Source organism: Capra hircus, chromosome 17, assembly GCF_001704415.2.
Source record: "Capra hircus breed San Clemente chromosome 17, ASM170441v1, whole genome shotgun sequence".
Lineage (NCBI taxonomy): Eukaryota > Metazoa > Chordata > Mammalia > Artiodactyla > Bovidae > Capra > Capra hircus.
Window position 1 is genome coordinate 8,086,588 of NC_030824.1, and position 18,952 is coordinate 8,105,539.

General features: G+C 48.5%; 1 protein-coding gene across 1 annotated transcript in view; it reads left to right on the forward strand.

The window, feature by feature from the left end:
• SPPL3 (signal peptide peptidase like 3) overlaps positions 1 to 12,723 on the forward strand; it is a 98,300-nt gene extending 85,577 nt beyond the window's left edge. The window contains exons 5-11 of the mRNA XM_018061121.1: positions 566 to 644; positions 1,539 to 1,651; positions 7,905 to 8,011; positions 8,480 to 8,643; positions 9,375 to 9,574; positions 10,783 to 10,892; positions 11,585 to 12,723. Coding sequence (XP_017916610.1) covers positions 566 to 644; positions 1,539 to 1,651; positions 7,905 to 8,011; positions 8,480 to 8,643; positions 9,375 to 9,574; positions 10,783 to 10,892; positions 11,585 to 11,656 — 845 coding nt within the window. The 3' untranslated portion in view covers positions 11,657 to 12,723. The remainder of the gene's footprint in view (positions 1 to 565; positions 645 to 1,538; positions 1,652 to 7,904; positions 8,012 to 8,479; positions 8,644 to 9,374; positions 9,575 to 10,782; positions 10,893 to 11,584) is intronic.

The window sequence follows — 18,952 nt, forward strand, 5'->3', positions numbered from 1 at the left end:
TGGCACCAGAGCAGAATTGCTTTGGCTGTGACTCCTTGTCTGATAAGTTACCAGAAGGTCCAGTTCGGTAGAGTGGTTGTTGGCAACCCTTACCCATGCATGTTTCTGCAGATAGAAGCACTGAGAGCTAATGACAGTAATTCGACTGTCACCTATCTGATCAGTTTTCAGGATGATTGATGGTGGACATGTATCAATGTAAAACATCAAAATGCTAGCCTTCAATATTGTAAAGTAATTAGCCTCCAATTAAAATAAGTTAGTTTTAAAAATGCTAGCCTTGTTAGATCATACTCTGGCCTGCCGTTTATCATTTCTTGTTGAGACAGACGAGAAAGAGAGAACCTGCCAGTGCTGCCCCTACCTCAGCCAGGAATGCAAAGAGTTTATCTGTGCGCTGCTAAAGAAGGACACTGTTCTTCCCTCTAGTTGATTAATATTATTGTATGCGCTTGTGGAGGAAACTATTGTAGGCAGTCATTATTTCTGTAAGTCATGCCATGTTTCTTATGATTAGTAAAACATTAAACAACAAAAAAATTAACGATACATTTTCTTTCTCTAGTTCTTGCAACGATAGCTTTTGCTTTTCTTCTTCTCCCGATGTGCCAGTATTTAACAAGGCCTTGTTCACCTCAGAACAAGTAAGGACTTGGGATTTTCCTCTAAACTATAAGTGTGTGTGTTTTTTTCTTTGTGCGTGATAGCAATATTAAGAGCACATTTTCTGATACTGACTGAAGCACGAAAATGCCAGGAGGCTAGAAAATGAGATGTTTGATTTTTTAAAACTGGAAAATGATACTTCTTTTTGCACCTTCTCATAGCAGAGGAAATCTAAACAAATCTTAGGAAGTCAGAGTCATTGCACTATGCTTCCTTGCTTAGATTATTTAAAGATGAGCAGGTTTTTCTATCCCTTTACTTGTTAATAGAATATGAAAATAGTGCTTGACTCAGGCATTCTTTCCCTCTTGTCTTTGATGACCTAGATATATACTAGCCGCTTAGGTGTAATTCTGGTGTTCACACCTTAACTCCTAAAGCTGTTGCTTCATGGAAACAAAGAGCTGTGCTAATGGAGATGCATATGTTCTTAGAAAATCAGTCGCTTGTGGTGGCTGATTTTCCCAGGAATTAGTGATAACCAAATAGATGGACTACCTTAATTTTATTCATCTTTGGTTAATGAATTGAATTGTTGACTTTGCTCATTTTGTTTTCCTCATAAGAATTAGAAATTTCTCTGTATTTAGATTTTTCAAATATTGGTATTATCACTTTAAACTTCTCAATACCCATGTTGGTTATCTGGGATAAAAGGTACATTATCTAATGGGTGCAGAAATGTAATCATTCTGAACTTTCTATAGTTTCTTCCAAAGAAATTTGGGTATTTTGGATTTCTGGGTATCTCGGTATTGCCTCCTACTTTAATCTGGCCATCACAGATTCTAATCATGAAGTACCAAAGGAGAGTTTGCTTGCTGAACATAATTTACTGTCTGTTAGTCCAGTCAATGTTGTATGTTTCCCAGGATTTCCTTTGGTTGCTGTGGACGTTTCACTGCTGCTGAGTTACTGTCATTCTCTCTGTCTGTCATGCTCGTCCTCATCTGGGTTCTCACTGGCCATTGGCTTCTCATGGATGGTAAGTAACTGCTGGATGACAGGTTCAAATTGTAATATCGTTTATGGTTAAATTTGTCCTCTCTTCCTCTACTTTCTGTGTTTTAGTAATACATTACTTCTGATTACCATGAATTATTAGGTGTCCAGAGATGGTGTTTTGTATCAGTTTTTACCCACACTCTTAAGATATTTTCTAATAACAGCTTTTTTGAGATGTAATTCACATGTCATACAATTTATATATTTAAAGTGTACAATTCAGTCGTTTTTAGTATGATCAGAGTTGGGCAGCCACCACTTTAGAGCATTTTAACACCCACCCTCCAAAACCCACACCCATTAGCAGTCACCTCCCCGTTGCCCGACCCCAGCCCCAGACACACCCTCGTCTACTTTGTGTTTCAGTGAGTTTGTCTCTTACAGACATTTTGCATAAGTGACATCATATATGACCTTTTTTAGCATAATGTTTTCAAGGTTCATCCATGTTATACCATACATCAGCACTCCTCTATTCCTTTTTATGGCCAGATATTGTTTAATTTTATAAATGCATCAGTTTTATGTATCCATTCATTAGTTGTTTTCACTTTTTTGACTGTTGTGAATAATGCTACTGTGAGAAATGGAGTACAAATTTTTGTACTTTCTTAATATAAATGGGATTATACTATAATATATCCATATTATATAAATATGAGGAATATATAATAGTGTATTGATATACATGTCTATATCATTATATACAGGGTAATAATAGCTAACATTGAGCTGCTGTTTTACATTTTTTCATGAAATCCTGAAAACAACTCTTTGAAGTAGGTACTGTTGTTGTTCTTATTTTACAGAAGAGGAAAGAATTTCAGAGAAGTGACCTTTTTAGTCTCTTCTTAAGACCCTGTAACCATCTTCACCTCTTTTTTCATTCATTCCTCCTCTCATTTTCACAGCTCACTTTACTAATCTCATGAGATTTTATCTAACTGCCTTGCCCCACGAAGTCTGTTCACCCTTTCCTTTCTTTCGGTGTTTCAGAAGGGAAGGAAGTTGAAATGCTACAGCCAGTTTTACACTGTTCTAGCTCATCCATGTCATAATGTGTATCAGCACTATCTAAAGAATTTTTTAAAGGGGGGAATTTGGAAGGCAGATATGGGTATGGGCAGCACTTCTTCTGACCCATTCCAGGCAGCCACAAGGCTAATCCAGGCCTTGGAGCAGAGCTCTTTGAAGGCACTGCCAGGTCTGAGGGCTCCTCTTCTTGCCAGGCACCGTGTCCCTGCAGCTCGGAGGACGGCACACCTGCAGCGGAGCTGTCACTTGGTGCTGTCTCAGCACAGGGCAGGGTGTGACTGTGAAGGAAGGGCACAGGGCTTCTGTGGGGTGGCACACTGCTCTCTGCTGAGTGTGGGGGTGGCTCTACATGCCTGGGTACCTGTGCACATCCACAGAACTGCACGTCTGAAGCCAAGCTGCTGTTTCTGCCGGTGATAATCTGTGAAACGTTAAAGATACGTGCTTAGGATTTTATATAATTTGTTTGTATATATTTGAGGCTGTCCAGGTGCGGGTCAGAAAAGAATTTCCAGACACACAGCATCTCAGAAGGGAAGGAATGTATTAAGAACAAAGAGCAGAGATACTGTGGGCACTGTGAGCACAGTGGGCAGACCTCTGGACAGACCAGTGAGCGTTGACAGTATTTGTGAGTTAGTAGCCAATTTTTATAGCCTGAAGACAAAGTAACTTCCTGCCAGAAGGTTGGCATTAGGTGACAGGTTGGGGCGCTACAGGGTGTTTACTAGAATGGGCATCTTTGCCTAATTGGGAGTCAGGAAGCCTGATAGTGATGATCAGGGGCTTTTGGCAACGGTTATAAAGGGGATCAATTAGCTTTGGAGGTGACCTTGGTTCTGGGCTCTGCTTCTGTGGCCGTGGTACAAGGCCTCGCACCTGCAGCCTGGGATATGACTCTGCATACTTGCTGTCATACTTGTTGTTGAGTGCCTTTTTTTGTTTTTTTTAAGTGCCTACCATAGACCAAGAATGGGAACTCAAAAGCAGTTCCTTGAGGTTGCAGTTTAGACTTACATACAGACTCCATAGGAAGTCAGAGTCTCGATCACCTGGCCCAGTCTGTGTAGTGAACAGACTGATTTCCTGACAGGCTTGGTTTCTTGTGGTAGTGCCATACATGGCCTGGTTAAAAAAATAATAATAACTATGATCATTTGCTTCACTACTTGAAAACCCACTGCGCATATAAATATGCATTCTGAAGTGCAGTGTTTAGAATTTTTAAGTGGTTTATCGAACTGCTAAATTTCCCAGATTCAAGTATCTGTGCTTTCCTTGTGGATTGGTGGTTGATAACTTAAGTGCTTCTGAAGGTTGATAAAGAATAAGTCGAGAAGAAGAAATTCCATCCAGAGTCACAGCAGGGCTTTGCCAGATTATAGCAGAAGGGTAAGGACTGTTTTATAGAGACTAGAAGTTAGTAGTTGTAATGTAGCCATTAACCTGCATTTGACTTTTCCTAACATTAACTCCTGATTCCTTCCAAGGGCTGATTTGTTAACCAAAAGCAGTATTGAAATTGAGCATGTAGGTGATTTTGAAAGACTTTAATAGAACCTAATTGCTCTTTAAAATATGTATTGTAGAAAATTGAGGAGTGTTGGTCCTGTTACTGGTTAGAGTAGTGTCAGTCAGTCAGTCTCACAGCTGCTTTTGTGATTATAGCCCTTTAATCTCATCTAGTCCAGTGCTTCCTGATGAGGAAGCAGACAGACATTTCTCCTCTGCTACTTCGGAACAAAAACTTGATGGAAAGGTTGGTTAGTTGGTTAAAATCTAAACTGAATTATTTCAGTCCCATAGACAGTTTGGATGATTGTTAGCTACATATTAAGGGAAAATGTTCTATGATGATGTCCTTAAATGACAGAGCCCATTCCCATAAATGGCACCCCTAAGTTCATCTACACAGAGGAGAGCTCCAACCACGACAGTTTTACCTAGACCTCTGGAAACCACAGTCACCTGCCTGGGGCTGGTTAGTCTTCATCCTGGCACTCAGAGTTGGTGTGGTGATGGTGATGCTTAAACAACCTTGGAGCCTCTAGCCCCTGGGTAGTCTGAGGCTCTCTGTAATCTCTGTAATCCCACTCCAGACTGTCGGTGGCTCTGCTTCCATGGAACTGGGGCTTCCCAGGTGGCTCAGTGGTAAAGAATCCACCTGCCAGCACAGGAGACATGAGTTCGATCCCTGGGTCGGGAAGATCCCCTGGAGAAGGAAACGGCAGCCCACTCCAGTCTTCTTGCCTGGGGAATCCCATGGACAGTGGGGCCTGACAGGCTACAGTCCATGGGGCCACAGAGGAGTAAAGACACGACTGAGCGACTAAACGACAACTGGACACACATAATACTGTTTACAGGGTTTGCTAAGGATTTGAAGTTTACTAAGCTGCTGACCCAGTTTTTAAAAGATTAGGTACCTCAAAACAGCAAGCCGTGTGTCCTTCGTACTCCATTCTCTCCTCTCCTCGAGCATTACGTAGGACAGGAAAATACCAAAGTAGTGTGCCTCTAAAAAAGAAGAGGTTGGCATGAGGGAAGGTGACGTGCTTTTCCAGATGAATTGATTTGCACAGCCATCTGAAGTTCAGTTTTGAGAGCAGTCAGCTGAATGGTCTTCACCGCACGGCCGCAGGTAGGGTGGGGAGAGCCCTCTCAGACTCTCTGTAGGAAAGTGGGGGCAGCGGCTCTCCACACGCTGTTCGACAGGGACAGGGTCATCTCACCACGGGATTCTTGCCTCCTGACTAGAGTCAGTACAAATTGGGCGTAAAGGGCAAGCTTTATTTTCCCAGAGACCAAGATCAGAAACAAATTTCATTGTGAAATGTAAAATTATTTTTAGTGTTCATCTAGGCTCCCCAAACCCTTAGTGGCCCTCACTTGTAAACATATCATTTTCTATCATTTTTGCTACTTCCCCAAATGATAAGGATCTCTTACTGGTTATACTGGTTAAATTTTCCCTGTGACCAAGCTTACAGTTTTCCCTAAAAAAGAGAGAGAGCCTTTGAGCTATTAGTTGTTTGTTTCTCATATGTATCATTGTCTGATGTGTATGTGACTTGTTTTCTGCTGTTAGAGAAAAGCTAGCTTGCTAGCCACGTATCTATCTGTAACATTCTGAAATATGTTTTCCCCTGACATGCAAACTGTCTTTCCAGACTTCTGTGCAGAATCAGGTATCATTTTGTAGATAGTGATAATGTGGATTTCTTTTAAATGAGTGTGTTTTTTTTTTTCAATTAAATCCTGTTCTTTGAAGTGAATTTACAGTGAAAACAGAATGATAAATGTAGCTATTTTAAAGAGTGAGGCATGAAGCTTGTTTTCAGAGTTATTTTGAGAAGCAGTAATATTAAGAAGGTATTTTACAGAGTTTTCTTGAACTAAATCTATAGCTTCTTTTTTACCTATTCAGTTTCCTACTCTTAACAAATTAACCTTTTAAATTTGGAAGGACTTGAAAGAATTTGAGCAATAAGTGGTGTGGTATGTTACAAAGGCTGATGAATCTTGTACACACATTCCTCATGTTCAAGGACCATTGAGCCAGGTTCATACTCGACTTCCCCGGAGCAGTTCAGGGCCTAGAAGAGCCCTGACAGGCAGATGTCTCATTTTATAGCTCCTGCTGTTTGCCTAGGATTAGGAAATGCTCGATCCCAGAAATCTAGCAACTCATCTCTTTTTTGTTTGGTTTTGTTTTAAAATGCTAGACTCTGGCGCTTGGTCCGCGTCCAGATTAGCTTTCCGGAAGCTTCTGTCTTGGATGTGAGTGCTGCTTAAGGCCTTCCAGGTCACACGGTCCTTTTAGAGAACATTGCAGCTTGGCTTGGCCTCCTTTTCTTTGTTTCTGGCCCTCCTGGTTGAGAAAGAGAAGGTGATAGAGATTCTATCAATAGTATATTAGAAATAATTGTAACTAAACAGCAAAGATTAATAATTTACCTCTCTAACATTTTTATTAATTTACATTTAACCAGAAGTCAAGTCTGTTGGTAAATCTATTAGGGAAAGTCTTGGGTTTTCTCAGGCAGCGTGCAGTGAGGGAAAGTTATCACCTCTGTTCCTTAGAAGAACCCAGAAAAGGAGGTAAGATTTTTTTAAGGATGACTTGAATGAAAGAATGAAGAAGAAAGGCCAGCTCGAATACTTGAGAGTGTTTAGGGGCTGTGACCGGCTGGTGGCGCTATTCAGTTGGTGGGCATGATTGTCATTGAACGTACTTGTGCTGAGAACCTTCTCTGAAGTAGTCAGATGGGATGCATGCTGCCTCTTCAAACATGGAACTTGGGCATCTGGTGGGGAGACTTGGTTGGCATGGTTGGAAAGAGGTTATTGCTCAACTCAGACGGAGAGAAGGAGTCGGTGGAGGAATAGGAACACGAGAGGAGACCTGAGGCCAGGCCCCTGCGGCATAGCCTGTGTGTGAGTCGTGCCTCCTCAGTCAGAAGTGGTCCATCACAGACAAGGGGACCTCGTGACTTGAGGCTGGGGATGGTTCTTGACAAGGGCAGTAAAGAGCATAAGTGGGGAAGAGAGAAAACCGGAAGGATACACACAGCGAAGCAGGAAGTGTGGGGACTTCTGACCGAGGTGTGCAGGGACGTAAAGAGGAGCACCCCAGATAGCAGCAGCCTGTGCGTGCGTGAGGAGGTTGTGTTAAGTTGAAAAGGAGCGCAGGGTTTCTTGCTTTGAAGATGAGCAATAGGATGACATTGTGTGGAGTCATGAAAAACCCTGTCATTGAGCAGTTCTGTCTTGTCCCCTTTACTTAGACTCAGGTGGGGAGGATGAGCATAAAAGAGTAACTTGACTGGAACAGTGTCCTTAAGGAAGTGAAGAAGATGTGGTCTAGGGTGTGGCTTTAAGGGAGTAAGGGCAGTGCAGTGAAGTAGTGGGGAGGCAGGAGACAGAGCTGGGAGAGCTGGGCTTGGCCCAGAGCTTCATCATTCAAAACAGCCCCAGGGGTCTTAGCTGACCACCATCTCCAGCATGAGGAAAGGGGTTTTCCCAAATACCAGGGGGTCAGAATGGGGTGAGGTGGGCACGCTGCGCTAGAGGAGTGTAAGCACCTCTCCTGGGGCCTAGGGCTGAAGGGCTCACAAGCTCTGTTAGGTTTCTGAGCTGAAGAGCGTGTGGAGGGAGGCTGTGCCTGTGCTCCGCCCTGACCGCTGTCTCCTCCCCAGCCCTGGCCATGGGTCTCTGTGTCGCCATGATCGCCTTCGTCCGCCTGCCCAGCCTCAAGGTCTCCTGCCTGCTTCTCTCAGGGCTTCTCATCTACGATGTCTTCTGGGTGAGTGTTCCCCCAGAGCTGCTGTTCTCCTTCGGGTCTGACTGGAACATTCACTCCTGAAAATATACTCAGTACCCCAAGTCTGCTGGCCAGGGCCCCTCCTGTCCAAGACCACTCCTCCAGGCCAGCACTGCACGGTTGGAAGATGAGCAGGCCTGTGTGCATGGAGACTTGTCAGAGTAGAGGTGACTCTTGGGTGAGGAGGGAGCACAAGGCTCTCTACCCTGGAGAGAAGCAAGGCTCTCTACCCTGGAGCATGGCCAGCTCTGCGCTCAGGGCTCCCTCTCTGGGTATGGAGAGAAGAAATCTGCAACACACACGAGAGCAGACATCTTCTCTTTCCTCAAAGCGTGCAGTCTGAAAAGCCTGATGCTGCAGCCCTGAGACTCTGCTCTCAGAAACAGAGGGCTGGTGCTGAGATCGGGGTGCCTCCAGCTCCCTCTGGTAAAGGTGACTCTCCCCTGGCAGGTGTTTTTCTCCGCCTACATCTTTAATAGCAACGTCATGGTGAAGGTGGCCACGCAGCCGGCTGACAATCCCCTTGACGTCCTATCCCGGAAGCTCCACCTGGGGCCCAACGTCGGGCGCGATGTCCCGCGCCTGTCTCTGCCTGGAAAGCTGGTCTTCCCTAGGTAGGACGGGTGGGCTCGTCTCGGGAGGGTGAGGACCCCACCCTCCTCTGCCCCTCCATCCCTGCTGGGTGGTTGTCGTCAGCATTCGATGGGAACCAGGAAGGGGCTGTGAATCATCTCCATCTTACAGATGACAGGACAGGAGTACTGACAGCTTCCAGAGATGGGTCATTAAATGATGCGGGTGCAGCTTTTTAATAATTGATTAATGTTACCAAACAGCCATGCATTACTGCTGTACTGCAGTTTAAAGTTGGCTAGAGGGAATTAGCAGGAGGCTCCGGGTCTTTTATTTTTTTTACTTTTCAGACATTTATAAAAATGTGCTAATGCTAAAATTACAGAGTGCCTAGAACTATAATCTTGGAAAAACTAACGTGCTGCTTTCATCTCCCATGTCTGGTAGTAGTCAGGTGCTTACTGGCAGTCTCAGCAGTGAGTGTGTCACACATGGCGAGCCGACGTCTCTGGAGGCGGCAGCACCGCGCGGACGCTTCAGCAGCCACTTAGGCGGTGCTGTCCCACAGCGCCGCTGCTGCAGACCACTCTTCCAGTACTCTAGTGGCGTCAGGCTCCACACCCCTCTAACAGCTAGTGCTGTTAAACCAGTAGCGATTGCCATCAGGCGTCAGATAAATTCTTTGGCTTCTTAAAAAGCGAACAGACCTTGAGCAGGAGGAGGAGTGGGGTTGTAGAGCGTGAAACCCCTGACGTGTGACACTGCATTCCAGCTCCACGGGCAGCCACTTCTCTATGTTGGGCATCGGAGACATCGTGATGCCTGGGCTCCTGTTGTGCTTTGTCCTGCGTTACGACAACTACAAGAAGCAAGCCAACGGTGACTCCTGCGGCGCCTCTGGACCTGCCAACATCTCCGGGCGCATGCAGAAGGTTTCCTACTTTCACTGCACCCTCATCGGATACTTTGTAGGTAAGAGGACCTGGGAGGCTGCGTGCAACCCCTCCCTGACTGTCCTCCAAGCCCTGGAGTTGGCCCAGATCTTGCAGCTGCAGATGCTGGAGGAAGAAGAGCAGTCACTCCAGTCATCGTTATAAACAATCACAAAGGGAAAGGAAACTCCTGACCCTGAGGTGAGGCCAGCAGCCTCGTTCCCTATCCGGTAATAGTGTGTTTGAAGGACATTGTAGGAGAAGTGTGGTCGGGCCTCAGAGCTGAGAAGACCCACCCCACGGTGATGGAGCAGTGTGTGTGCTTAATCACATCTTCAGCGTGAGTCTAATGGGTGGCACGTCTGTTTCCTGTGCTGTCTGACAGACACTTCCCTTCATCTGCCTGGACACTTCCGTCACCCCTGACCTGGACTCTCCCTTGGCTAGGGCTTCTCTAGCCAGCTCTGTTCTGGCTGGAAGGGAGGGACGGTTGTATGTCCGCCCTGCGTGAGCTGCAACAACGAGGGGAGGGGAGCCCCTTGCTCACCTCGGTGCCTCCTGCTGAGGGAGCGCTGCACAGTTCCATGGCGCTTTCCTAGCCTGCCCTCATTTCCACTCCAGCAGCTCCCAGTGGGGCAGGGCCACTGCCCTGAGGCTTGAGATGTACAGGGCCACACGGGCGTCATAAGCAGCAGGGTTAGAACTTGAACCCAGGTCTTTTGCCTCCAAGTCTGTCCTCATCCAGCTTCCCAGTTGGCACTAGTGGTAAAGAGCCCACCTCCTGGCGATTCAGGAGACATTAGAGATGCGGGTTCCATCCTGGGTCGGGAAGCTCCCCTGGAGGAGGACATGGCAACCCACTCCAGTATTCTTGCCTGGAGAATCCCGTGGATGGAGGAGCCTGGCGGGCTACAGTCCATGGGGTCACAAAGAGTCGAACACGACTGACACAACTTAGCACATCCACACACCTGTCATTGTATATGTGGGAGACGGGAGACCAGGCACACTTGGGGCTGAAATGAGGCCTGGAACTAGGGACTTGGGCCACTTACAGGTCCTTGGAATTCTAAGTTTTAAAAAGCTGTGCTCCTCCGTTTCTTTCCCTGCTCAAGCTAGGCATGTTACTCCCTACCACTGGAGGGAGTGTCACAGTGGAGCTGCACAGTCTCAGGGCTGTGCTGCGAAGCCGTCAGGTGACAGAGGCTGGCTCCTTGGCATTGCTCACCAGCGTTTCTCTCCCTGCAGGTCTGCTCACTGCGACTGTGGCATCTCGAATTCACCGAGCAGCCCAGCCTGCCCTTCTCTATTTGGTGCCATTTACCTTATTGCCACTCCTCACGATGGCCTATTTAAAGGTGAGGGGGCAGGTGTAAGCCAGTGAGAGCAATGATAGGGCACTGGACCTGGACCTGGCTAGGTATTCCCCTTTCTTGAGGTATTCCCCTAAGCTCTTCATCTTGGGATCTTTGTGTGTGTTTGTGTGTTTTTGCTAACCTGCTACTAGCAACCTCTTCCAGATTTTTAACAGCCATTGGCTGAAAATACTAATGAGTTAGACCCCTCACCACGTAGTCATGGATCAGTTAACTGAAATCCCTAAAACCCTGTTGCAGAGACTTCCTGTTTCTCTTAAAAGCAGCATGCTATTGCCACCTAATAGCTCTTTTAGTACTCTGCATTAAAGTTTGGTAATAAGAAATGTAAAACCTGAGGGCTTTATCTGATTTACAGAGTTTATACTGTCACCCACGTTTTACAGACGAGGAAGCAGACACAGAGGTTAAGTATGAGCCTGGATCATTTGACTCACAAGTGGTTGAACTGCCCCCAGGACAGAGTCAGAGCCCTTTCCTGCTCGGGGAGGGCCTAGAGCCCTTCTAGCAAGTTCTTCAAAGAACTGGGAGGTTTCTTTTCAATGAGTAAAATGTGAATGTTCTTTGATTCTGCACAAAATCAATCTGCTCTGAGGTCAGGAGTCAGGAAGGGCTTGTACATAGATAGGTGTGCCTCGGTCTGAAACGTGTGGCTGAAGTTGTGTCTTTCCCAGGGTGACCTACGGCGAATGTGGTCTGAGCCATTCCACTCCAAGTCCAGCAGCTCCCGATTCCTGGAAGTATGATGGATCACAGCGGGCGACCAGAATGGCCTCTCAGTCCTTCTCTGTCAACGTGTGGTTTGTTTCCTCTTAGAGCTGGCCTGGTACTCGGAGATGCACCTGTGTAAGGACTGTCGTGTGCCCAGATTTTGCATTTTCGGGAGCGAGGTGCTGGAGCCTGCATGGCTCCTTCTCTTCCTGCCGCCGGAGAGGTGGAGCCCCTCCTGGAGTGACAGGTCCTCCCCCACCCACAGCGCGCCTCCCTCCCCGGTTTTTACGGATCTGCACCAGACTGTTACCTGTGGGGGACGGAGATGCGACTGTTGACACTGACAGCGGCAAGGAGTCGTTCTGTGCCTTTGAGCACTAAAAGGGTGGAGACCTTAGCAAACTGGTTTCTTCAGTGGACCCTCAAGAACCTTGGGACCAGTTTCCTGTGGGGGACTCAGTTTCAGAGAACTGAGACAGAGGCTCTTCTGTCGTTATATTCTTCTTTCCTTTTTTTGGATTTATTAAATATTTTCTGTGGTGTGAAGTGACTTATTAAATCCACAGACATTGAGTGACTTCTTACAACATACACATAAGAATGTGTTGTAATGAGTTCATGTCCACCCAGACGTCGTGTTGGCAGTGAACGAGGGCACGGTTTTTATACGTACATACACACCCACATGCACATAGATATATATGAATAAACAGAAATTAAAACCCGCTAAGCTCATGCTGTGTAGCGGACAGGAGCTTGCTGTAATTTCTAGCATGTAGAGCAGTTCACGCTGGCTTCCTTGTATACAGACAAGCTGCTGTCTCTCCCTCCACAACTGAACATGCAGTTAAAAACCAGTATAGTATTTGTACTGATAGACTCATGGACTCTAGGGGACTCTCATTTGGTTTTGATCAGTGTAGCAAATTAGGGATGAAAAGTTCAACCTTTTTGGCCCGTTTTTTGTTTTGTTTTTACCGGCTTCTTCCTCGCAGGGTTTTCAGTAGTTTCCTGAACCAATGCATGTATTATAGCAGCAGGTGTCTTTGTGCTTTCTGATCATAGTAATGTACTACTTGTAAATACATTTTTCTATTTTCTATTTTTTTGTATTTTTTTTTTTTTTTGGCCTTTTGTTTCATTGGTGTGCTGTATTTTCCATGCCCTCACTCCTTTAAGAAAAAAAAGGAAAAAGCAACACGAGCCTGTCCTTGCTGTTGTGATTGCAGTCTTGGTTTCCCATGGTGACAGCTGGGTACTGGGGACAGTGTCAAATGCTCCCCAGAGACGGGCCCTCCTTGGCAGGAATCGCAGCCAGAGTTTGCAGCTACGGCCTCCCCTGGGGGGCCAGCGTCCAGGCGGTGACTGATATGAGTGGCATCCGCAGACTGATGAGGGACTTGCCTGCCATCTGGATCGAGAGAAGCCGGGGACGGGCCTATACACCTGCGAGCACAGGCTGGGGAGGGGCCCACTGTCCGGGGCTCTTCCTGAGACAGGTGACCTGTGTAGAAACCGGGGGCGTTGGGGGCCCTGTGGCTGGAGGTCGCGGTGTGTGGCATTCACAGGCATGTGGTGCACGTGGCCATCAGCGTACTGCCTTCCTCCATCATGTCTTCAGGTCCCCCTGAAGGCTGTTTGGTTTTGTTGGTGGTTATTGTTTTTAATAAACGCCTCCTTTCTAGCCTTTGATACCTCACCTTCACTTTTGGGTGTTGGTACCAAGCAGAGCTCCCGTCACCACCTACCTGCTCGGCCTGTCCAGGAGACCAGCAGCGTCCCCTGCAGCTGTCGTTCACCCTGCACACGTCCCAGGGTGGAGGCTTCCGCTGTCCACACGGCTCCCAGCAGCCTCTGGGTTCGGCGGAGACGGGGAATACACGGTGCGACCCCTGCTAAGGAGCCGGCCCTCTTCCTTAAGCCCTCGAGGATGCCGATGACTAACTAAGGGGTGGGGCGAGAGATGGGAGCACTCTTTCACAATGACCCTGATTAAGGGCAAGTGCCAACCATAGTCAAAAATAACCTTCTAGCAGTTCCAGACAGACAGAAGGTAAATTTCTGTCATCACGCCTATGCAGGTTTAGTGGGGGGAATACCCATACAGGACTCCTAAATGTAATCGGGATTCCAGCTGTAGTCCTCAGAGCACTTGAAACTTCGGCAGAGTGACCACAAATGTTCCTTTTGTTTTAAATTAAGCCCAGGAGCTGTGCCAGAACGTGCCGGGTTCTGGAGGTGGCGTGGTCTTCTGACCGGGAAAGGTGGGGGGCGGGGTGCAGTTAGAGTGTGTGCTTCCAGTTTCTCCTTCCAGCCTCCCTCTCAGCCTTGCTTGATACACTTCCGTCCTGGTCTTGCTTTTCCTGGTTTCTCAGATATTCTTTGAGTTTTGGGGTTTTCTGTCTTAAAAAGTCTCCTGCATTAATTAGGCAAGGGATGTTGGCATAGTTCCATCATGGACTGCCCCCCACACCTCCAGTCTTGGGATCTTTTTTGTACAACGAGTCTGCATGTTGGAACTCCCACTAACTCACAGTCACTTTCTTCTTTCTAATTTGAGCGAATGGAAACACGACAGCAGTTTATCCAAAGCCTAGCACGTCCCATTGCTATTATTACCACTTAAGCCTTTTCTGAATAAGACAGCTACACAGCCCCTGTGTAGGAGCGGTTCAGACTGGGGGAGTGTGCCAGGGGGCGGCAGGCTGCCGTGTGAACTGCCTTTGTACCATGCCAGCACAGGCCTTGGCTAAGCAGGTAAGTTATGTTATCCACAAGAAAAGCAAAAGGGTCGGTTCTCTGTGAGGGTGGAGGGAAGGGAGCTCTGTTTCGCCAATATAGTGTTAAAAATAGACTCCGCCACGCCTGCATAGCAATGCTCACGGTGCCGCCAGCCAGATCCAGCGTCGTTCCCAGATGTTTGTGTTTTGTAACGTCTGGCGTGTGTCACAGCCTCGGAATGTAGCAGTCTGGTCCATACGTGAATGTCCGCTGTGTGGTTCTCCTCCACAGAGGCCAGCCTGACAGGCTGAGACCAGCCCGCTCGGCTCCTGGTCCTCCAGTGCGTAGGGGCCTGGCCAGCCTCCCTGCACTCAGTCCCATTGTTTTGGCAGTTTCCAGCGATGGAATCATCTCAGGAACCAGGGCTCCTAACACCAGTGTCAACCTTGCCACAGAAGTTTGTACTGAAGAGCTGAGACTCTAGAATCAGAACCCAGGCCCTCCCCTCTTCTTAGAGGGATAAGCCAGGTAAGAGACTTTTTTTTGTTTTTTAATCCAGAAATTGTATTCCCATGCAGTTTACACACTGCTTTCCACTTGTGAGGTCTTAACTTCTCCAGGTTCAGACTCCAGCCTCTGGTGCATGGAGCTCTCCCAGGACTGGGTCAGCTATGACTTGTTATCTCCCCAACCTTTTCCTTGGAATTCAAAGCCCTTTGCCTCCATTTGAGATATTTCAGTTACATTTCAATTTAAGCTATGTCAGTCACTAGGTGCTGCTTGAACAGAACCAGACACCCTGATCCCACCCTCGTGGTCTTAACGCCAGCCTTGCTTCAGCTCCCTGGCATGTGAGGTAGGTGGGGTGGCAGGCATCCCCCCGTGAGGCGGGTGTGCAGCAATAGCTCTCGGTGCACAACTGTGGGCCTGGCCAGGAATGCCGATCCACGGGGCTGGGTGTGCCGGCCAGGAGGAGGTGGGGAGTGCTCCTCTGTCCTGATGGACACAGGCCAGCACTGGACCGAGGGTCTGTCTGCCCACTGAACGCAGTGCCAAGCCCGGTTTAGATGTCTTAACTGCTCATAGCCGGCGGTCAGCAGGGGTCCCATCTCAGCACCTCATGGTCCGCTGTGGAAGTCTCACTTGGTGCAGTGGTGACCCTCGGCTGTGCAGTGGCGCTGTTAGACGCCCGAGTTAGTGGAGATGGGCGTGGAGGACTCCAGCTGAGAGATGGAGTCTGTCTGGTTGGTTTCTTAAGATCCAGGCAGTCCACCCCCTGTTGGGTAGAACCTGTGAAGCCTGCCGCTGGTTCCCAGATAAACAGAGGCTCTGAGGGTCCTGAGATGGGGGCGAGGTGCCTGGGCTTCCTCCAGTGCCCACTGGGCCCCGGGAAGACAGAGGAGTGGGGAGGCTGAGGGGACTGGGTGGGGGGGCTCTGCCAGGCAATGGGCGCAGACTTCTGTCTTGTGAGGAATGAGAGGCAGGAAGTGAGTGTCCAGAGGACAAAGGCAGAGGGCAGCATGGGGCAGGGGGCGCCCCCGGCCAGCATTCCAGCCCCAGGGTTCCGTGGGCCTTGTTCCAGGCAGGTTACGCATCAGCCTTCCAAGGAGGTCACTGGATCCTCCCGGGCCTGGCAAGCTTATGCACTAACTTGTGGCGGTAGATCCCTTTCTGTCGGAGGCCGTGGATTTCTCACACTTTGGGTCAGCATTGTGGCTTATTTTCAGTACCCGCTCCCCCCCACCCCCGACACCCCCGAGTGTAGGGTAGCTGTGCCCGGCTGTGCAGGCTCCCAGGGGAGGGCAGAAACCTGGCTTCAGTAGAGGAGATGGAGGACTCGGTCGTATGGGAGGAGCGGCCCTGGCCTCTGAGCTGATGGCGCAGCGAGTCTCAGCCTCACCAGCTGTGCGGCGGCGGGAACAGTGTTGCCTCCCCAGCACCGTCCGCAGAGGCCGCGGCCCTGCCACCCTGGCCACCGGTGCGTTCCGTTTCTGCCTCGCTCAGTGTCACCTGCTGGGTCTCCCTGCCTCTCTCTCCTTCACTGAGCTCTTCTGCAAATAGGCCTTCCTGTGAGAGCTGACCTGGGCTCTTGGAGTGGGAAGAACAGACAGAACTTGGTGCCACGGTGGATGCAGAGGGTGGCAGCTGGATGATGACTCTGGCTTCTGACCTGGAAACAATTAATTGCCAAAACTAAGATAAGGAAAAGATAGGGAGTCCTGGTCTAGTTGAGTAACTGAAGCTCAAAGATGGGGATGAAAGCATGTTGTTGTTCAGTCACTCAGTTGCGTCCGACTCTCTGTGACCCCGTGAACTGAAGCCCGCCAGGCTTCCCTGTCCCTCACCATCTCCTGGAGTTTCCTCAGACTCATGTCCATGGAGTTGGTGATGCATCCCCTGCCACCCTCCCCTGTTGCCTTCGATCTTTCCCAGCATCAGGATGAGAGCTTAGAAATGGTATTCAGAGCCTTGGGGGATAGATTTATACAAGCTGTACTCAACAGTGACAGGTCAGAGAATCGCTCCCACAAGGTTGTGTGAGTCAAGGTACCTGGCAGCACGTGGCCCTCATGGCCACACAGAACCTTCCTCGACGACAGAGCTCTTTGGAGCCTTAGTTTCTCAGTCTGGAGTGGGAATAAAGGGCCCTTATTTGACGTATCACAAGAATATTAGGCACCATTCAGGTTTATTTTCTTGTACTCCACAGACAATTTGCCAGTCTTCACAGAGTTAAAATACACTTCTAAAAAATCAGATTTAAACAGACACACTTCCGTTATCCAGATGACCGCAGCTTTGGTAATACTTTCCAGCTCGTCACTGAGGAGGCTGGCTGCCCTTCCCCTGTTGAGGGGTGAAAGCCCCGCCTTCCTTGTCTGGGCTTTCGGATCTCGGCAGTGGCTGGGTTGACAGCAGGGCCACCGCCGTGAGCCTAGGCCAGTCCGGGTCTGGACACTCTGGACACGCTGGAGGATTTGGCACAGGGAGGGGGGTGAGTGAGCCTGAGTAGAGGCGCCCCACACCCATGTGCCCTGGGGCGCCTGCGCTCGTGTCCGTTGCCACAGCTCCTCTGGGGAAGGGCCCAGGGGCCATGTGGTCAGCCTTGAGGAGCAGCCCTGAGGGCCTTCCTAGGGCCCTTCCTTAAGAGGCCACCTCAGGCCTTAATTGTCTCGCAGCCCCATCTGAGCAGATTGCTCACAGCAGAAGCAGGAAGTGTCCTCATGACAGGACCTGGGGGGCCTGCGAGGGGTCCTGGACTTGTCCTGGCAGGAACTCCACTGGGGGTTGGTCTGCCGAACGGACCCTTCACATTGTGGGGCTTAAAGCCAAGCATATCGGCCTCTGACCAGGTTCTGCAAACAAACCAATATTGACATATTTTTGCCCAATGTTGACATTTTTATTTTTCTATCCTTTTGATTAGCTTTTTCATAATAAATGCTGCCCTCTTTGTTGTACTTTACAAATCTGTCTATTTTGAGGGAAAAGCTAATTGTTCCACTGTAAAGCTCCCGGTCAGTCATCGTGGGCCTTAAATCTGAAAGCTTTTCGTAAACACCTTTTGTAACAGAAGACTCGATGGACCAAACTCCAGCCTGTTTGCAAATAAAGAGTGGTGTCATCGTAAGCCTCTTGTCTCGAGTCAGCCCACAGATGGGGAAGATCAGAGGCCAGGCTGGGCAGAGGCTGCAGCCTGCTCTCCTTTAATAATGATGTTTACTGGAGTGCAGTTGCTTTGCAGTGTTGTCTGTTTCTGCTGTGCGGCAAAGTGAATCAGTCACGCGTGCACATATACACGTGTCCACTCTTGCCTGGCTTTCCTTCCGATCGAGGTCACTACCGAGCGTGGGGTAGAGGTCCCTGTGCCATACAGTAAGCGCTGGTTGGTTGTCTGTCTTATGCATAGTAGCGTGAATAGGCCGGTCGTAATCGACCCGTTCATCCTCCTCTCCTTCCCCCCTGATAACTTGTTCTCTACACCTGTGACTCTTTCTGCTTTGCCAGTAAGTTCATTTGTACCATTTTTCTAGATTCCACATATAAGCGGTATTCCATCTTCCCTTTCTGACTGACTGCAGTCTGTATGGCACCCTAGGTCCGTCCATAGCGCAGCAGATGGCGTTCTTTGGTTCTTTTTTACGGCTGAGGGATGTTGTGTTGTACAGACGTAGCGCATCCTTACCCATTCATCTGTCGGTGGGTACCTGGGGTGCTCCCATGTCCTGTCTGTTGTAAAACAGTGCTGCAGTGTACACTGAGGTGCATGTATCCTTTCAGATTAGGGTTTTCTCCAGGTAATACCCCAGGAGTGTGATGACTGGGTCATACAATAGTCCTGGTTGTAGTTTCCCGAGGAACCTCCGGACAGCTCTGCATAGAGCCTGTATCAGTTTACCTTCCCACCAATAGTGTAGGAGGCTTCCCCCTTCCCCTCACCCTCTCCAGCGTTTTATTGTTTGTAGACGTCTGACGATGGCCATTCTGACTGGTGTGAGGTGATAACCTCGTTATAGTTTTGATTTGCATTTCTGTAAGAATTAGTGACATTGAGCATCTTTTTGTGTCTTTTGGCCCATCTAAATGTCTTCTTTGGAGAAATGTCTATT